Source organism: Alligator mississippiensis, chromosome 3 (genome assembly GCF_030867095.1).
Source record: "Alligator mississippiensis isolate rAllMis1 chromosome 3, rAllMis1, whole genome shotgun sequence".
Classification (NCBI taxonomy): domain Eukaryota; kingdom Metazoa; phylum Chordata; order Crocodylia; family Alligatoridae; genus Alligator; species Alligator mississippiensis.
The window spans coordinates 78,641,620-78,661,314 of NC_081826.1; the positions used below are offsets into that span (position 1 = coordinate 78,641,620).

Sequence of the window (19,695 nt, forward strand, 5' to 3'; positions counted from 1 at the left end):
ACATTAATGTTCGATTAACATGTTAATCCTATGAGAATTCACTACATTTAGTGAGCTTTCCAGTCCTGGCACCTGTAAGCTTGCGCACTGGGCAGCCCTTGCACTGCTTCCTTATGTGCAGGTTTAAACTTGCCAGGAGTGAGGAGCCCATCAAATTCCCCTACCTAGAACCTGTAAACCTGCAAGCCTGCAGAGCAGGCAGCCCATGCAGGGCTATACCACGCATGGTTTCAAATTGCTAGTATATGTGAAGCCTGGAGTCATGATTTCAGGCTCCACACATGCTGCAGGAAGCTTGCCGTTAGGGACCTGTCCTTGATACTGACTCCCTGCACCAGCAGTTGCATGATTGTAATCTGTGAAATTTTATTCCTCATCCCAAAAATTACAACTCCTGCCATGCACATGTGGCATTAATTTACTGCCACTGACCATAGTTACAGTGTGACAGTCACAGCTGTGGTTAACCATTAAAAATCCTTTCTCTGGAAATGTGTTCTAGCAAAAAATAATAAAGAAAAATTGATATGTTAAGCTGAGAAACACTTAGGAAAAGTTGATGGAGAAGCTGAACCTGGAAACAGCTGCTTTGTGAAGATCTGAGAATTGTAGGGCCTAGAATGAGTAGATGAGAATGGACTACCTGGTAGGCTTTTTCATTGGGCATCTCATTTTCTTTCTTTCATTTTTTATTGGTCTAATTATAGATGCATCCCCTCTGAAGTTCTACAGTTTTGTGGGTCTGTCATGTTAGAGAGTACTTTCCAAGACTGTCACAATGCTGCCTGGATGCTAAATGCTGCCTGGATACCACACTGTGGTGCTGCAGTCTTCTTGCATTTCTTCTGTATAGAAACATGATAAACTTTTCCATGGAGTGAGGAAGAATAAGGACTATATTTATGTGTGAATAAGATATGAAATCTGCCATTTTAAAGCTACACTATTTATAAAAATGGTTCAATATTTAGGGTAGGAGACAGTACTGTATTTAAGGAAAGATGTTTATGCATTTGTTTTAGAAGTTAAAGCTATATAAAATTGAGAACTCCTTAAAAATATGAAATACCTGCTGGGTATTAAACTCTTGATTTATGGACAACACATATGTTGCCTTATCTTTAAAGATTATAAAATGGTAGGTTACAAAAATGGATTCTTAATGCCAAATCTGATTTTACCTTTATTTTAAATATTTTTACAGATAGTGCCTCAGTGGGTTGCTCCTAACTTGTTAACCTTCTCTGGATTTGTGGTGCTTTTAATTAATTATTTTCTGTTATCTTTTTATGACTGGGACTACACGGCATCAGGTAATAATCCTTTTTTTTAGACTCATGAAGCTACTCAAGCCACATTCTACATGTGTGGTGGCAGATACCTCTCTCCCATCTTCCCCCACCAGTGCAAAGCCCCCTTGATTTCAGTAGAGGTGTGGGTGGATGCAGGGGTCTGTCATTACATATTTTATTATAGGTCAGGGCCATTGGTTGAAAATGTTTGCTGAAGAGCATTAAGTTTAACCTTGCTATGTAAGCTTGATCCTGTTTCTGCTAAAGACTACCATTGACTTCAGGAAGTATGACAGGATTCTGATAGCATAATCAGTTCTTAAGTAAAATAAATCATGAAAAAAAAACCTCAGGCCCTGAAAAATTATTTTCCTGCCTTACTTTCCAATCTTCTGCATCCAAATAAGTATCTATTATCTTTACTGATATAAACATGTTTTTGGTCTCCAGATTCAAGTATTTTGGCCAAATACCAAACAAAAATGGGTTCTAAACTACTTTCCTTAGATCTGCTTTTTTCTAAAGTATGAATCTAGACTTATTTTGATTATAGGTCAGATCAAAAGCCTATTGGAACTGAATACTCTTAAACCTGGGCTTCTTCCCCATCTTAGGCTTTGGGTTGTTCCCCCCTCATCTTTATGTAGGAGGAATAACTACCCAGATCTCTCTCAGGTGATTCACACAGCAAAATCCTTTCTTTTTATAAACTGGATAATCTGGAAAAAAACAATCTTTGCCTCTTGAGATATTTTTACTTATTCATTCCTTTGATATATTTAAGGAGGCTGTTTCTGAAGGTCATTTGCTATATATTGATCAAAACAGTTCTGCCTGCTGTCAGTCTATATACAAGGAGGAGCTGAACAGGCATTATATATCCAGACTGGGCAAATCCAATGTCAATTTAGTCTCACCTTGGTGATCATTCACTTCATTATTAGATATACAGTAATGAATTGTTGATAAATGCTAAAAGCATTGCTTGAATATTCAACACACACTTTTTTTTTGGCCAATTTTACCCTGATTCCTACACTGTGGTGCCCCACTGAATTTGAATATATTTGTAACCATGATTTAAGTGAGCATATATTTGGACTCATATCTGTAGCTTTCAGACCTACTCCTAATGTTACATTTCTCCTTGATAGAAAAAGTCATTACTAATCTTTTGTATATCAACTTCATACATAAGCATAGCTGATTCAGTTAACTGGGATGCTGAAAATTTGCAGCTAAGAATCACAAAGAGACATCTTTGCTTTCAGATGGCAGACATTAAACTTGAATAAAATGTCTTTAGTAGCATTGCTTTAGATTTTGGCATCTCATTCCATCAAGGACATATATATATGTGTCTGCAGTATCCCACACAGAATGTAGAAAACCTGTGAAAAATGTTTGCACATGTAAGGGTTGAATGTTGCTACTGCAGGGGCAGGCAAAATATGGCTGACGGGCCAGATCTGACCCAACCAGGGAATTCCATCTGGCCTGCAGGCACCCACCAATTAATTGTATCCCACCCAGCCCATGTGCCTCACTCCCATCCTGGTGCGCACAAGGGCCCAGCCCGGAAAACACCCAGCTTCTGGGCGGGACTGCTGTTGCCACTGCTGCAGCTGCCAGGGGACCTGCTTGGCTTCCTCAGCCTCTAGCAGCTCCTCCTTGCATAGGCAAAAGAAGAAAAAATTATGTGGGTGCATGTGTGCATCCCTCCCCCCCAGCAGGTAAGTCTGTGTGGGAAGGGTAGGAGGAAGGGAAAGGGCCATGGGGAGGAAGATCAAGGCCCCACCGGTGAGGGAGGGAGCAGGGCACAGGCAGGAGAAGGGGCTGGGGTGAGTGGGGCTCCAGTCGGGCCAGGTGGTGGGACAAATGGAGGCCTGGGGGGCATGTCCTGTCCCCCCCCCCCCCCCCAATCTGCATGCAGGGTGGAGGCAGCTGCCGCTGCGTGCTGGTCTTTGAGCCCTGCTGCCCCAAAACCCACATGATGCCATGTGCATCCCACCACCGGGAGGGTAGGCGGTGCAGCTTAGCCCAGTGACAGCAGGCACGTGGCATCGCGCTTCTCCTGGGGCAGCTGCAGCAGGGAGCAAAGTGCAGCACGCAGAAGCAGCCGCCTTTGTTCTGTGCACAGATGAGGGACACATGCCCCCCAGACTTCTTCTGGGGTGTGCACAGTGGCAGGAGCCCTCCCTCCCCCCGTGCCTCTGAATGATCTACCCAGGCTCCACTTGTCCCACCATCAGGCCTGGCCCAGCTGGGGCCCTACTCACCCTAGGCCTTCCTCCTGCCTGTGCACCACTCCCTCCCTCACCACTGGGGCCTCGATCTGCCCCGCCCCCACCCCCCCACAGCAGTGAGGAAAGGAGTGGGGCTGAAGCTGAGGCATGGGCAGGCCCTGTACAACTGGGGTTGGGTGCGGGATGGAGTGTGTGCAGTGATGGGAACTGCTCCCCTCCCCGCCCCCGCCAACAAGGGCTCTTATTTTTTGCAATAACGTTAAAATACATTAATGTTTGACTTTTAGTATGTGATTTTTTTTCTTGTTCAGATGGCAACCCTCCCAAAAGGAGTACTTCTGGGGGCAAGGGATTAGACTTCTGGTGGCAAAGGTCAGGGGTCAGGGACAGGATTTCCAGTCCCAAAATAATGACCAGGGCGCGGGGCACCTGTCAAAAGGTGGGACTACCCTTTGGGCCCTCAACAGTTTACCAAACTCATTAAGTGGCCCTCCAGCCAAAATAATTGCTCACCCCTATGCTACTGCCTCATTAGTTTGCAAGCTCTTGAGGGCAGTGACCTATTTCTCTAAGTAGGCAAAGATAAAAATGCAGTAGTTTTGCAATCATTTTTGTGCTTCTATCCAATTCATATTTTGTCTTTTTTCAGGTTCATTTCCAGTCTATTGGTTTCCAAAAATAAAAGGAAACTAATGTACAAAACTAACATGAATGTTATTAAAATAATTTTTTTAAATTATGCAATATTCTATGGATTCAGAGTGCTGCACAAATAATAACCAATTAGTTTTTCTAGTTATTACAGTAATTAGTTTTCAGAGTTATTAGTTATGAGTTAGTCTGCACAGGACATGAATGAAGAATTTTGCTTGTTATCACTATTAGCTCATGCAATTATATAGTCACTTAAGATGCAAAAATGTGCTATATATTGCTTTTGATATTAAAAATGTGAATGCACCTGTAAATATTTTGCCCCTCTAAGCACTATCTGATTGAAATCAATTAGGTGTAACTAATATGGATCACTGAAAGTGCCTGTTGTTTTCAGTTCACAAAATTTTCTTGCTTTAATTTTATTTATCTAATAAACTTATTAGTCATAGCTTGCACATGCACATATGCACCTTTTAGGTGGATTTCTTTATTTATAACCTCTGTTATTCCCACCTCTCACCTCCAGTTTCTTTCAGGTACCAGTCCTGGGAGTATTCCAACATGGGTGTGGCTGTTTAGTGCTTTTGCCACCTTTTGTGCTTATACTTTAGGTAAAGTATGATGGAAAACTTACATATATGAAGCTTACATATAGTTTTAAATAATAAATGCCTATATTGATATTAAATCAAAATAGATTGTAAAGAAATTTTTGGCCTGCTCGCAAAGCATTGCTTTTCAGTTGTTTGATAATGTACTGAAACTTAAAGACCATTGAAACCTACTTAAAAAAAGACAATAGAATTTTTAAAACTTTTCTTAATAGTAGTGTAACCTTGGGTTTGCCTGTACTGCTTCCGCGATGCTCTTGTAAATATTATAGTGATTAAGATTATGGCTGCATACACACATTAAACTAATTTAGAAGAATTCTCCCTGGTTTGTTCTCATAGTAGTAAGACTTACCCAGAGTCAGATGTACAGACATTCAAATGCTGAGGTCTTGAACAGTGAATAGTGAAGAGCTTGCAGTGCTGACACTGTGCAGCCAGGGGGGAGGGGCAGGGGGAAGAGGGGAGCAGCAAAGCTGTGCACACATCTTAGCATGCTCTGCAGGCTGCCTTAGTCTGTGTTGCAACATATCAGAGCAGTGCATAGGAAAGCCCTGATTGGCTAACCCAGATGGCTCATGGTCAGCCTGTGTTGTCATCATGTACAGACATTTGCTCTCCCAGGAGAAACTCTCCAGGAAGTGATTTAACCCTGGTTGTGCCCAGGTTATTTTTCTACTGGAGCAGCCATTTTTATTTTGGGAGAAAAAGTCTGAACATCTGTACAATTGTGGTTTCTCCTGGGAGATCAGCAACTCTCCCAGGAGAAACTAAATGTCTGTTCAAGGCTTATTTTTTCTCTAGCATGGTAAGGCATTGGCATTATGATTACTTGAAGTAGATCTCTGATGGCTAAAGCCTTTCAAATCATAAGCAGAAGTAGCTGTTTATTACATGATCCTCATTTCTTCTGCATCCTTAGTGAGTCTAATGAAGTGACTGATCTTTCATAATTAGGAATTTGATGCTGAGGTAGATTTCCAGGTACATGCGTGAACTCCAAACTGTATGATACCCTGGAAATCTAATTGGAAATTTTGCTACTCAGTCTTATAAAACAGAGTATGTTATTGGCCAGTTGGGCCTCTGATGACTAATCCTTAAAAGACTAAGGATGCAATGGTGACAGTCAAAGCCATAATGAATTGATACATATGGAATTTTTTTACATCTGGAGTCTGAATCTTAATTTGAAATATTTAATCATAGAATAAACTCTGTGCAGCTAAACATTTCCCAGCAGAAGGCTATAAAGAACCATATTTACTTATGATACACAATGCAAATCTTGTACATTTAAAAAAAAAGATACTCATTTCCTTCAAACTCCTTGACGCTTTGCTCTTGATTTTGTAAGGAGAGTGCTTATTTTTCACTTTGTTCCTTAGAATAAGACACACAGGCTTTTGCTGTTTAAATGTCATGTCAACTTTAAGACAAGTCAAGGTTTATTAAATCCAAAATCAAAATATACGACTTAACTAGAGGAATGGAAATGTACACACACACACACACACACACAATGTTTTTGGACTATATACATCTTCCATTAAATATACAAAATTATTGTGATATGTGCTTGCAAATTGACACTGAAACTACCTTTTTTTTATTTTGCTGAGAGATTTGGTAGATCCTTATGTAAGACTCACAAATGGTCTGTTAAGATCTGATTTTTGCTTATGCATTATGCAATTTCTCTATTTCTTTTCTAGTCTATTATTATTAGATGAATTCTATGAAAGCATTGGAGACCTAAGTCCTGTAGCCAAAACAGTCCTCCAGAGGAAAACAAATAAGGAAGTATGATCTGCACAATTTACTAGCCTAACTTGGCTATTCACGTGTGGCAAACATTACTAGATAATAATACACTAAGGGACCAATATTTTTATCCCTCTCTTTGAAAAAGTGTCTTTCCTCCAAAATTACACACTTTGAATATAGGTTAGACAATTTTTAAAGTAGTTGGGACAGTTATGTTTATTCAAGTACTAGGAAGGCAAATATGTCTGTTGATTGTATTCTAGAAGCGTATTTTAAAGAATAAATATTTTTCCTTGATATTGGCAACTTCATTTACTAGTTTGCACACTGCACTGTCTTATGCATGAATCCCTAGGTGATTTCATTTCCACTGTAGTGCTATTGAGAAAGGAATTTTGTTCAGGATGATGAAGACAGAACAGTCTAATGAAATTATTTATTTTTGACAGCATGAAACCAATTTAGGAGACTTGTTTTTTGTCTCATATTAATGGAGTATACCTCCCAGCTTTTAACACCTCTTTGAGTACTGAAGTAGTAACAATAACAGTTAAATGTCTAAAACCTATGGAGCGTAAAATAAGGACCCACAATTTTCTAGTCTAGACTGCTAAAGCATATATGCAGCAGTATGTATAATACTGCTCAGTAACGCATAGAAGTAAGTAATATGCAACCTACAGTTTCTTTGTTCTTTTAATTAGTTGTAAGTAGAGGTGGTCATATTAAAATTATTGCTTTATAATGTAATTAGGCTAAGACACTATCACTAGTTAATTATTAAGATTAGCTACAGAATCTTTAAGTAACACTCAAGCAATATTAAAAAAATACTTGTTATTTTCTAAATCATGATAATAGCCACTTATCTGTAAGCTTTTCTTCAGCTCATTCTTTTCTGCAAATACTTGTGCATTTCCTAATTTTAAATATGTAAGTCCATTGGCTCTACCCACACTATTTTAGGAAGTAGACTAAGACAAGATCCTTGAGTCAGAGGTCAGAAAGGACCTTACACAATAGTGGGTGAATTAGAAACCATGTCAGCTTCTCAGCCAATGTAAATCTGTATCACTCTACTGTAAACAAAAGAGCTATGCTATTTACTAGAGCTGATAATCTGGCTCTGAGAAAATTGGTAGAAAATATGTAGATAGAGAGAGAATATCAGGGGAGCCTTTGGGAGGCAGGATTCTCACAATGTAAGTAAGCACCTTTAAGCTCTATACACTTTCCTCCATACATACAGAGGTTAAAAACCTGAGAAAAATGGTTGTTTTTGGTCATGCCTTTAATTTTCTTTCTTTTCTCCCCCTTTCCAGACTCCATAGATGGGAAACATGCTCGAAGGACTCATTGCAGCACCCCCTTAGGGGAGTTATTTGACCATGGGTTGGATAGCTGGGCTACTTCCATCTTCACCTTAAATTTTTTTTCACTTTGCTCACGTGGTAATGAGCAAACTGGTTTTCTCCTACATAAAATGTTTCTCTCATTAAGCATTGCCTTGCTGAACTTCATGGTTTCACACTGGGAAAAATATAACACAGGAGTTCTTTTTCTTCCTTGGGGATATGACATAAGCCAAGTGGTAAGTATTTAATAATTCTTGTTTTTAATACTGTTAGTGTTTAACAGTGCTACAACAAAGAGAAAAATATTGCTCAGGGCAAATGTATTTGGCCAAGAATTTGAATAAGAAATAGCATAAACCTAGAAGCACTGCAGAAATATTTGTTCAAGGAAGGGCATGCTTAATCAAATCATCAGTATTAAGAGTTTCATTGCCATATAGGAAAAAGAATGCCTGCAGCAAATATAGAAGTCAGATGCCATAAATGAGGATGCCATTCAGTTGTATTTGTTTTGTGACATTCACTAAAACTATGGCATTGCCTAAAATTGTAAATGTAGCAGTTACCTCACCAGCATAAGGCTTTAGTGCATTATTTGAATTAGGACAAATGGCATTTATTAAAAAAGCTATAATCATTACTATAAAATTACCAGAACCCTCATTCTCTCTGTTCCATCAAATCTAACATCATGTGAGGATGTAAATGACACTGTATTTGCACATACAATTCTGCCAAGTGTTTTACCCTTGAAAAAAACTCAAGGGTAAGGTGCTTTATAATGTTTGTCTTTGAGAAATATTGCCAAATAGCATCTTCCACTTATTACTGTATCTACTCAAATCTGAGATGAGGTCTTTCCCCCATCAGTCAGCATGCCCCCCATGCTGACTGATGGGGGAAAGACCTCATCTTAGATTTGTGTACAAAGTGGAGTTGGGGGGAAGGGCAAATGGCTGCTGCAGCTCTGACACTGGTCCTGAGCTCAGGTCTGGGCCAGAGTCAGACCCACAACAGCCTCCTGCCCACTCCTCCACTTGTCCTCTGCAATTTCTGCTCCCTGCCTCCAGCTTTTCCCTGCTTACTGTTAGGCACAGCTCAGCTCTGGCTGAGGCTGAATTGCCTCCTGGGTGCAGAGTACCTGGAAACTCTGTCTCCTGCCTGGCCAGTCATCAGTGCCAACACTGCTGCATGGCTGGCAAGGGCCGTGCTCTCACGTGCTGTGCTCCAGGAGGGAAGGAAGCCCAGTAGTGTCTGACAGTAAGGAGGATGAAGGGAAGGGGCAGAGACTGTGGGAAGTGGGAGAGGAGGGGCAAAGGCCATGGTGATCTGGGGGTGGGGGAGTGCTGGTGAGAGGGGCAGGAAGGCTGCAAGGGCAAGAATTGGGGGGGGGCAGAGGGCAAGGGGGTCATCTGACCCCCCCCAGGCACCTGAACCCCCCAGCCACTGCTTTCTCTGCTATAGCAGGGGGGTGGGGGATGTATTCAAGACACCCTCAAATAAATAATTCCCCTCTATCGGGCGCTGGTCAGATCGCAGTTGGAGTTCTGCATGCAATTCTGGGCACCGCACTTCAAGAGGGATGCGGATAACCTGGAGAGGGTCCAGAGAAGGGCCACTCGTATGGTTAAGGGCTTGCAGACCAAGCCCTACGAGGAGAGGCTAGAGAACCTGGACCTTTTCAGCCTCCGCAAGAGAAGGTTGAGAGGCGACCTTGTGGCTGCCTATAAGTTCATCACGGGGGCACAGAAGAGAATTGGTGAGGTTTTATTCACCAAGGCGCCCCCGGGGGTTACAAGAAACAGTGGCCACAAGCTAGCAGAGAGCAGATTTAGATTGGACATTAGGAAGAACTTCTTCACAGTTAGAGTAGCCAAGGTCTGGAACGGGCTCCCAAGGGAGGTGGTGCTCTCCCCTACCCTGGGGGTCTTCAAGAGGAGGTTAGATAAGCATCTAGCTGGGGTCATCTAGACCCAGCACTCTTTCCTGCCTATGCAGGGGGTCAGACTTGATGATCTATTGAGGTCCCTTCCAACCCTAACATCTATGAATCTATGAATTAGATTCTATACCTGGAAAATTATAACAAATTAAAAAAGTTTCCATATATAACATCTAATTATTGAGGGGGGGTTATCTTAAATTTGAGTCAATATGGTAACCAACCTCTAAGTAGAACTCTTTCAGGAACCAGATCCTAGGTAACACCTTGATGGCCATAAAATTGTCATCATAATTTAGTCCTAGAGTAGTTTGGAAATTTTCCAACAAAACATCGTTTTTTCACAAAAAATAAAATATTTTACAGAAACCTATTTGTTTTAATGAGCTATCATAGAACTATAAGGGGTTCTGATAGAAACTTGCCTGTCTTCCTACCAACTCAGTTGGATTACTTGTTCCCAGAGTCTGTGCTGCCTGCCCATCCAGACCACCCAGTGTTGGGGACCCAGGGCTTCCAGGGTCCAGAGCTCTTGGGAAGCCCCACTCCATGAACAGCTATGGGTTTGGGGTTCTGGTGCCCCAGGCTAGCTGGCTTCCTGTGCTGCTAAACTATTGAAGTCTGTGGAGCCAGGCACTTGGAAATGAGATGACCGGGACAGTCAGTTAGCTTAGATGTCTTGAAGCCTATGAAATGAGGTAGGACAGTTTGCATGGCAGGGCTGCTGTTAACTCATGAATCTTGGAAGTCTTAACAGTTGGTGACTGAAATTTAGATGATTCTTGCCAGTTCCATGCTGCTCATTACTAAACAGCAGCAAAGAACTTGGCAAAATTTGATTTCCTGACATCTGGAATTTCTAAGACTCAGCTAGCTCTGATTAAGGCTTTTCATCAAGGCTTATGCAGACAGATTAGAAAGATATAGTTGGGTAAAGAATGCTTCAGCTATTATAGTTCAGAGTATGAATATAAATACACAGAAAGCTGTTCATTATTGATCCAATGTAAAAAAAATAATACTTGTTCAAGAGGATCCATTAGGAACAAAATATTAATGTTAAAATCAAAGGAGTAGGAATTAGCTGATCTAGAGACAACTACTTTCCCTGCTCACAATACCTCAGTTTCCCCATTAGTAAAATAAAAATGGTAACACTTCCCTACCTCACAGGTTTAATTCAGCAGTCTGTAAAGGTCTTTAATAAACTTAGATCCAAGATGCGAGGAGAGGCGAGAAAACAGTATTCTTGTTTCTATTTGCCCCTCAGGCTAGGGGCACATAAATGAGTTAATTTGTAACAAGTCTCAATTTAAAAAAGTTGCAAACATGTGACACATCAACACTGAGTTACTTCCAGAAGAGTCAGAACCAAATTTGCCACACTTTCAAATGCCTACCTTTTACTGCAAAGCCTGTCATCTCTCAGGCTTTCAAATGACTCATTTGCTTGTTTGTATACAACTGTGTAAGTACAATTGTATTTGTCAAGCTTCACATCTCTGTCCATGGCTCCATAGCTGGAGTTAATTCACCTCTGTTTTAATTTTTATTCATTTTCTTTAGGCCCCCCCCTCTACATGTTACAGGTATCACACAATTAACTGGTTAATTGTGCAGTCATTTTAAGACTGGCTACATGTGCAAAGTAGCTATTATGCCATAAAAAACTCCCACTAGCTATAAAGTTAGACCTTGAAAATTTGTACTAACTTTATACCTGATTGTTATTGAGCTTTAATTTGCACAGGTAGCCAGGTCTCCCCTGTGGCTTGGAGCCCCTTCAGTTGATGGGGCTGGGAGACTGTCAGCCCCAGAAGCTACCAACTCTGCTGCCTCAAACCCCCAGGGCTGAGGGATTGTGGCTGCTGCGATCTCTCAGGCTTGGGGAGTGCATAAAACCCCTAGGCCTGGGGGTTTGTGGCTCCCACAATCCCCTAGCCCCAGGGATCATTCATTGTATCCTATTGCACCTTTACCTGACAGGGCCTTAGTAACTTCCAAGTCCAGATGAAAAGCATATATATCTAAATTTCTGTTAATGTGATTTAGAGTGAAGGTGGGTTGAGGTGGCATTAAGGCAAAGGCCATATATTAAGTATATTAGGTATAGTACACCTAGTACATCAGAAAGTGCTGCATAGCATTGTGCATTGGTTGAACCTGAAGGATGTGGAGGTTTGAACTGGTTCAAGTAGTTCACTTTGCCAGTAATTCAGTGCAGCACATGGCTCAGTTAGCCAGTGGTAAGTCAAGCTGTCTTGATTTGATAAAGTTGCAGACTTCATGACCAGGGATCTGGGTTTTCCATTTGCCAGAAAAAAACACAGTAAAACCCAGATTTCCTCCTTTAAAAGAGAAAAATATGGGAAATTGTGGGTTTCCCCTTGCAGCCTGGCAGAGTTTGAGCCTGCAGGGGGATGGGGGGAGGTCGAGCCTGCAGGGGAATGGGGGGTGGGAGGAGGGCAGCCAGATAGGGGGTGCCATGTGCATGTGGGCACATGGACGGATGCCAGGCAGCCTGGAGAGCAGCTCGCTGCAGGTAAGTCTGGTGGGGGAAAGGAGACTGCAAGCCCTGCAAGCCCTGCACTGCCATGGCGAGATGGCCCTGCCTGCCCAGAGGGGTGGCAGCATAGAGTTGGGTTTTTTTGCTGCTACTGGGCAGGCAGGGGTCACCTTGCCATAGCAGTGCAGGGCTTGCAGGGTTGGCACTGAGCTTCCCTGACCCACTCTGCCTTGACATGGAGGTGTGGGTGGGGAGTGAGGGGCACCATCAGGGCTGTGGGGCTGTGACTTGGGAATCATGGCCAATTGCCTGGGCAGGGCATCAGCGTATCAGGGGTGCTTAGTGCCACAAAGCAGGGGAGGGGAACAACCATAGCTGGATTCGTGTCCTGGGGAGCGAAGGCGGCATGACTTATGATTTTTCATGATAAAAAACCCAAAATCAAATGCCAAAATTGATAGGTATTTACAATTTATTTTATTATAGTGATTGAGTCACTGATAAGCTTCCAAATTGCTTTAAAATTGTTAATAAATAAAAATATTGTGTTAAACTAATACATACATGCATATCTACACACACATACGCACATATATAGTGGTATTTCATTTTAATCAAAATGCAGATTGTGGGGGGTTTTTTTAATCAGAGAATTTACAATTTTTTAATCAGAGAAAACTGATTCTGATAAGTAGCTAGATAATTAAATAAAAACATTCAGTACTGAGAGAGGGACTCTACCTTAGTGGTATTTATTTGCCCAGTGAAGACAGAGTTCTATTATATTTACTCCTCTGCAGATTCAAAATGGCAGCTACAGCAAGAGAAGAGTATGGTGGTACCAAATGTAATTTTGGCACAAAACAATTCAAATAGCCATTGACATGGGAAGCCCCTTAAAGAGAGATGGCGAAAAGGCTAAAAATGCAAGTTACCTTTTATGGAAAACATACACACATATATAAAATTGAAGTGTGCTCATTGGAAATTTTAAACATATATATATACACACACACATACACATACACACACATATATAATTGTACTTGTGCAGCTCTGTACAAACACATGTGTGGAATTTTAATATATATATATATATATAATATCAGCTGATGTACAAATAATGGGGTTGAAACATCAGCAGATTGGCTTGTGGGGGTGGGGGACTGTGGCTTGGGAGTGAGGGGCCATGCTGAGGAAATGGGGCCATAAATAGGGGTCATGCTGAGGAAAAGTTTGGGAAGCATTGCATTATTTCATATGATGGAACAGAAGGCAGAAGGTGGTCCCTAATGGCCTTATAGGGTTAAAACTTTATGGGGTTTATGGCCTTATAGGTTAAAACCAGCACCTTGAATTGAATAATATATAAATACCTTCCTTTCCTTTCCACACAGAGGAGTACTGCCCAGATATTATGTATTCTCTACTGTTTATTATCTTGAAATACATATACAAAACTTGACAAGGCTGCCAAGTAATCTGAAGTTTTACAAATGTAGAATTTATCTTTATTTTTCGTATTGGAATTTGTTCAAATAGATGGAAGCTTTTTGTTGATATTATGACAGATTATCAACATATAAAGTAGATATAGAATCCTTGAAATTTCACTTTTTGCAAGGTGATGAGGGTACCTATTTCTTAATTTATTTTTTCAAACCAACTTTTGAAACCTATTTTTTAATTTGAAATATCACACATTTGAATTCCTCCTTAGAAGTACCATGGCAGCCAGTTTTCAACATTTTGCATATGGAGAAGGAAATCTAAATAATTATATATCAAAACTGCTAAAAATATTCAGTTTTATTTGTGAAAAATTAAAATATTTCTGAAACTATATTTTACAGCCAAAAATATTCAATTGGGGGGGGTTGGTATTTTCCAGTGAAAACTGATTTTATTCGAGGGAAGCATTTAGTTACAAATATATGTTTGTGTCTCATTAAAAAAAAAAATGTTTTTGCAATGAAAAAAATGATCTTTCAAATAAATCAAAATGTTTCCAAAAGTATCTGCTGCCTTCAGGTTTTGATCAGCCTTTACATTGATGTAAAATATATCCATAGTCAGAGAAACTGACCAGGAATTCATAGAATCATAGAAAATGAGGGTTGGGAGGGACCTCAGGAGGTCATCTAGTCCAACCCCCTGCTCAAAGCAGGACCATCCCCAACTAGATCATCCCAACCAAAGCTTTGTCTAGCCGGGTCTTGAAAACCTCCAAGGATGGAGCTCCCACCACCTCTCTGGGTAACCTGTTGCATGGTACTACCCTCCTAGTGAGAAAATTTTTCCTAATATCTAACCTAAACTTCCCTTGCTGCAACTTGACACCATTGCTCCTTGTTCTGTCATCTGCCACCACTAAGAACAGTCTAGCTCCATCCTCTTTTGAATCTCCCTTCAGGCAGTTGAAGGCTGCTATTAAATCCCCTCTTAGTCTTCTCTTCTCCAAAAGAAATAAGCCCAGTTTCCTCAGACTCTCCTCGTAAGTCTTGTGCCCCAGCCCCCTTACCATTTTGTTGCCCTCTGCTAGACTCTCTGCAATTTGTCCACATCCTTTCTTTGGTGCAGGGCAGGCAAAACTTAATACAGTACTCCAGATGTGGCCTCAGCAGTGCTGAATAAAGGGGAATAATCACTTCCCTTGACCTGCTGGCAACACTCCTATCAAAGCAGCCCAGTATGCCATTAGCCTTCTTGGCAACAAGGGCACACTGCTGGCTCATATTCAGCTTATTGTCCACTGTAACACCCAAGTCTTTTTCTGCAGAGCTGCTTCCCAGCCAGTCAGCCCCCAGTCTGTACTGGTGTATGGTATTGTTCCATCCTAAGTGCAGGCCTTTGCACTTGTCCTTGTTCAACCTTATGAGATTTCTTTTGTCCCAGTCCCCCAATTTATCTAGGTCACTCCAAATCCTAGCCCTACCCTCCAGCATATCTATTATTCCCCCCAGCTGGGTGTCATCTGGAAACTTGCTGAGGGTGCACTCGATGCCATCTTCCACGCCATTGATGAAGACATTGAACAAAACCTGCCCTGGGACCAACTCCTGGGGCACTCCACTTGATACTGGGTGCCAACTAAACATTGAGCCATTGATTGCTACCCTCTGAGCCCAATGCTCCAACGAGTTTTCTATCCACCTTACAGTCCACTCATCCAGTCCATACTTCCTTAGTTTGCCTGTGAGAACATTGTGGGGGACCGTATTAAAAGCCTTGCTAAAATCAAGGTACACCACATCCACCCGTCTCCCCACATCCATAGAGCCAGTTATTTCATCACAGAAGGCAATCAGGCTGGTCAGGCATGACGTGGCCTTGGTGAATCTATGTGGACTTTTCCTAATCACTTCTTTCTTCAAGTGCTTAGAAATGGATTCTTTAAGGATCTGTTCCATGATTTTTCTGGGGACTGAGGTGAGACTGACTGGTCTGTATTTCCCTGGATCCTCCTTTTTCCCTTTCTTAAATACGGGCACTTTGTTTGCCCTTCTCCAATCATCCAGGACCTCTCCTGATAGCCATGAGTTTTCAAGGATGAGGACCAGTGGCTCTGCAGTCTCATCAGCCAACTCCCTCAGCACCCTCTGGCGCATCCCATCTGGGCCCCATGGACTTGTACACGTCCATAACCTGCTCTTTCACCACTGTTGACTGCTCACCTCCTCCCCAAACTGCCAGGTGCAGTAGTCTGGGAGCTGATCTTGCCTGGGAAGACTGAGGTGAAAAAGGCATTGAGCACTTCAGCCTTTTCTGCATCCTGTATCCCAAGGTTGCCTCCTACCCAGTTCAGTAAGGGACCCACACTTTCCCTGATCCTCTTCTTGCTACCGACATACTTGTAGAAACTCTTCTTGTTACCCCTTACATCCCTTGCTAACTGCAACTTCAATTCTGCTTTGACCTTCCTGACTTCAACTCTGCATGTCCGAGCAATGCCCTTATACTCCTTCCTAGATTCAAATGTACAGGAAAATAATGACTGGAATATACTTTGACAAGCTTTTGGGTACCATCTACCCTTGCATATGCTTCTCCAATAGCTTCTGGACCATCATGACTGAAACATCACTTCATCACTACCATGAGAATAACTGGTCTGGGCCCATCTCCAGAAATGGTATGGGGTTTATAGCAAACCCCCTCACCCCAAAATAAACTTTAACCCTACCGAAGTTAGAGAGGGTTATGCAATTGATTTAGACAGGCCTGGGATTTTAGCTTTAATTTATTAAAAACCTGCTGCTCCAGAAATGTGAAGAACAGTAGAGTGTTTTTCATGGACAACTGCTGTAAAATAACACAGTGAACTTAATCCTTTGTATATTCTGCAAGTGTAATACCTAATTCCCAGTCAATGGAAATTCCCAGTGAGTATCTGAAGAACAGCCTTACTGTTCCCGGGGCTATTTCAGTCAGTAATGTAGTGTGCACATTGTCAGAGATACATTTTTGCTACAATAAGACACTATACAGAAGTTCCTCTTTTATTTACTTAAGTTGATTTCTGGATTCTTGTCTGTTTAGGATCCTATGTCAGGTGAAATCTTAGTTCCCATTACCTCATATTGCCAGTTGTGCTTTATGGATAGCTTCCCAATTTCTTTTGAAGGCCAAATCCTTCTTTCAACCCAACATCTTGCTCCCAGTGCTCTTCCTAGCTAGTTCTAATTCTCCCCGCACAATCCTCTTTTGCTCTTTTTCTTTTCTCCCTCTCACTGGTTCCCCATTCCTCATCTCCATCTCTGTACTCTTCATCCACACACACTCTCCATCACATAAATTTCCTGGCTCTTTGCCTCAGTCTCCTTTCTCCCTGGCTTCTTGTCCTGCTTTCTTTGGCCAGTCAGTCCAAATTCTCTCCCATGCTCCAGTGTCTTAGTAACTCTGTCTCTGCACCTCATCTCCTCACTTTTTCCTAGTCCTAGTTTTCCAACTTCTCTAATTCCCTGTCTCATATTAGTTTTTCTCTCCCAGTTAACTGGACCCCAGTTTTGCCATTTTCTTTATTTCTCCCAAGCCATCATTTCTTTTCCCAGTTTAAATCTCTCCTGTTCTTTCTAGTTCCCAGTCCCAGTCTTCTTGTTCAATCAGTCCCAATCACCATTTTTGTTTCTGCCCAAACAGCCAAGAATGATCGCCATCACAGGAAAAGTTCAGCTTCAGCTGTAATGTTGGGCTTGAGCATGATCAAATGCTCTGGTGGAGCAGGGGTGGAGTGGTGGTGCAAATACAATAGAGCTGGTAAGAAAATGTTAAACTGTTGAAACTAAAATGTTCAGCAGAAACATTTCAATGAATTTCCAACCAAAGCAGGTAAATTTCAGTCTGAAATCTCTCTGGCTTCCTGTCTAAGTGCTCACTTCCTCCGTTTCTCAGCAACCTGTCCAAGTTGTTGCTAGAAGCCCAAGCTCTCAGACTTCTTAGTTGCCCACCGAATGAGAAGCTTCTTGGGCGCCTAAAACTTGGCCTAACTTGAGCGGGGGGGGGGGCCCTGACCCTTACATCCCTCTCTCCCTCTCCCCCTTCTGTGGCCCCAGCATATGTCACTGGGCACATCTCCTTTTTGAAGTACTAAAACACAGTGCAGTAACTGCCTGTACTGTGCTGCATGGGCAGCACACACTTAAATTTCCCTATGGCACGCTATAAGCAGGGAGCATGCTGCTATGGCGATGTAGCTAATGATCATGTATAGACTGTGTGTGATTGCTACGTCGCCATAAGGCAACATGTAGATGTATCCACTGAGCCTAAACAGGTTGAGAATCACTGGATTAGAGCGTACAATTTACAGACACATTGCTGTTACACGAGGGAGATCTGATCCACATAGGGTTAGGTGTCATATGTTAAATACATGACTTCTTTTATTGTTAATGACAGCTAGCCTTCTTCTTCCTCTTCTACACCATAAATTAACCTTTCTATAAAACATGACTGTTTTATATGCTTGTATACCAAGGAACAGTGCAGTACAAACTGTAGCAAGCTCTATGACAGGATATGCCAGTGCTACTTGTAGGATTATTTAAACTTAGATGTAGCACTCTGCTAATGTGACTAAGCCAAATTGGTGCTTTTACATGAGATTGTGTTCTGCTGTGTAGACGCACCCAATAAGTCTTTACAGCAAAGACTTTTGTCTACTTTTTTTGTTTCTCTTTTTTTGGGAGGGTGTGGGAGTAAGGTTTTAACATGATCTCTTTTTTTCCCCTCAACTTACTTTGGTATATTTAGGTTAGGTAAAAATTCCCAGAATGAACTCTTAATCAGATTTGAAAATCTGCATATGGGTACAAGCAGGGTCATTTACAGTTGCATCTCATATAGCATAATATTGTATTTGTTTAGTGTCTGCATTGGAAATTCCTTATATATCTATAAGTATTGTATTGGATTGTAGGATTAAGGCCTAGTGTGTGGGGAGAAAGCAGGAGCAAAACATATATTGAATCTTATATTTGTGCTGAAGTAGAGTAAGTAAATTTTTATGCATTTTAATTTTCCTTTATAAGTAGAAGATTAAAACAGCTTTATCTTGTCCCATAGGTACAAATAGTACTGTATCTGCTGACTGCTGCTACTGGGGTAGAAATCTGGCACAGGCCTATCCTGTTTGGTTATTACATTGTAGATATATTGATACTCTTGATTATCGGTAAGTCTCCAGAGTTGTGAAAACAAATACTTTTTTTCATAACCTATTTTATAGCATATTTATTGCTTTTTTTTCTTGCATTAATACTGCTCAGCGACTACAAAAAAGGCATGTATTTAGAATTGTTTTTATAAGGTCAATAGTGGTATAATTTAGAAAATCTGCTACAAAGAAATGGGAAACTTTCTCCAAAATTTTCCTCTTTGCATTCATTCCTTCTGATGCTTACTAACTCACAGCTGACAAACTGAGGATCTTTAGGTCCATCAAAATGCTGGTGCTTTTGACTGTCTGACCTTCCAAAAACTCAAGTGTAGCTAATGGCACACAAGTAAAAGACGACTTGCATATATAGCATAAGCATAATACTTTAATCCATGGTGCAATAGGTATTACTGGTCCAAATCATGTTGAGAGAGGAGGAGAAATATGGTTATTTCTTATTTTTTTTAAAATGTTAATTGACAAAACTGTAAGTCTGATCAGCAAGCTATTTGGGTTTTAAATTTGAGTTATATAAAATGCTTGTGGAACACAATTGATACATTTCACTTCCTCCTTCTCCATGGTATTAATAGTTTCATAGATTCATAGTTGGTAGGGTTGGAAGGGACCTGAGCAGATCATCAAGTCCGACTCCCTGCCA

At 41.3% G+C, this 19,695-nt stretch overlaps 1 protein-coding gene across 1 annotated transcript in view; it reads left to right on the forward strand.

The window, feature by feature from the left end:
• LOC106738256 (ethanolaminephosphotransferase 1) overlaps positions 1 to 19,695 on the forward strand; it is an 84,530-nt gene that overhangs the window by 30,429 nt on the left and 34,406 nt on the right. The window contains exons 3-6 of the mRNA XM_019498584.2: positions 1,205 to 1,313; positions 4,732 to 4,806; positions 7,896 to 8,164; positions 18,941 to 19,049. Coding sequence (XP_019354129.1) covers positions 1,205 to 1,313; positions 4,732 to 4,806; positions 7,896 to 8,164; positions 18,941 to 19,049 — 562 coding nt within the window. The remainder of the gene's footprint in view (positions 1 to 1,204; positions 1,314 to 4,731; positions 4,807 to 7,895; positions 8,165 to 18,940; positions 19,050 to 19,695) is intronic.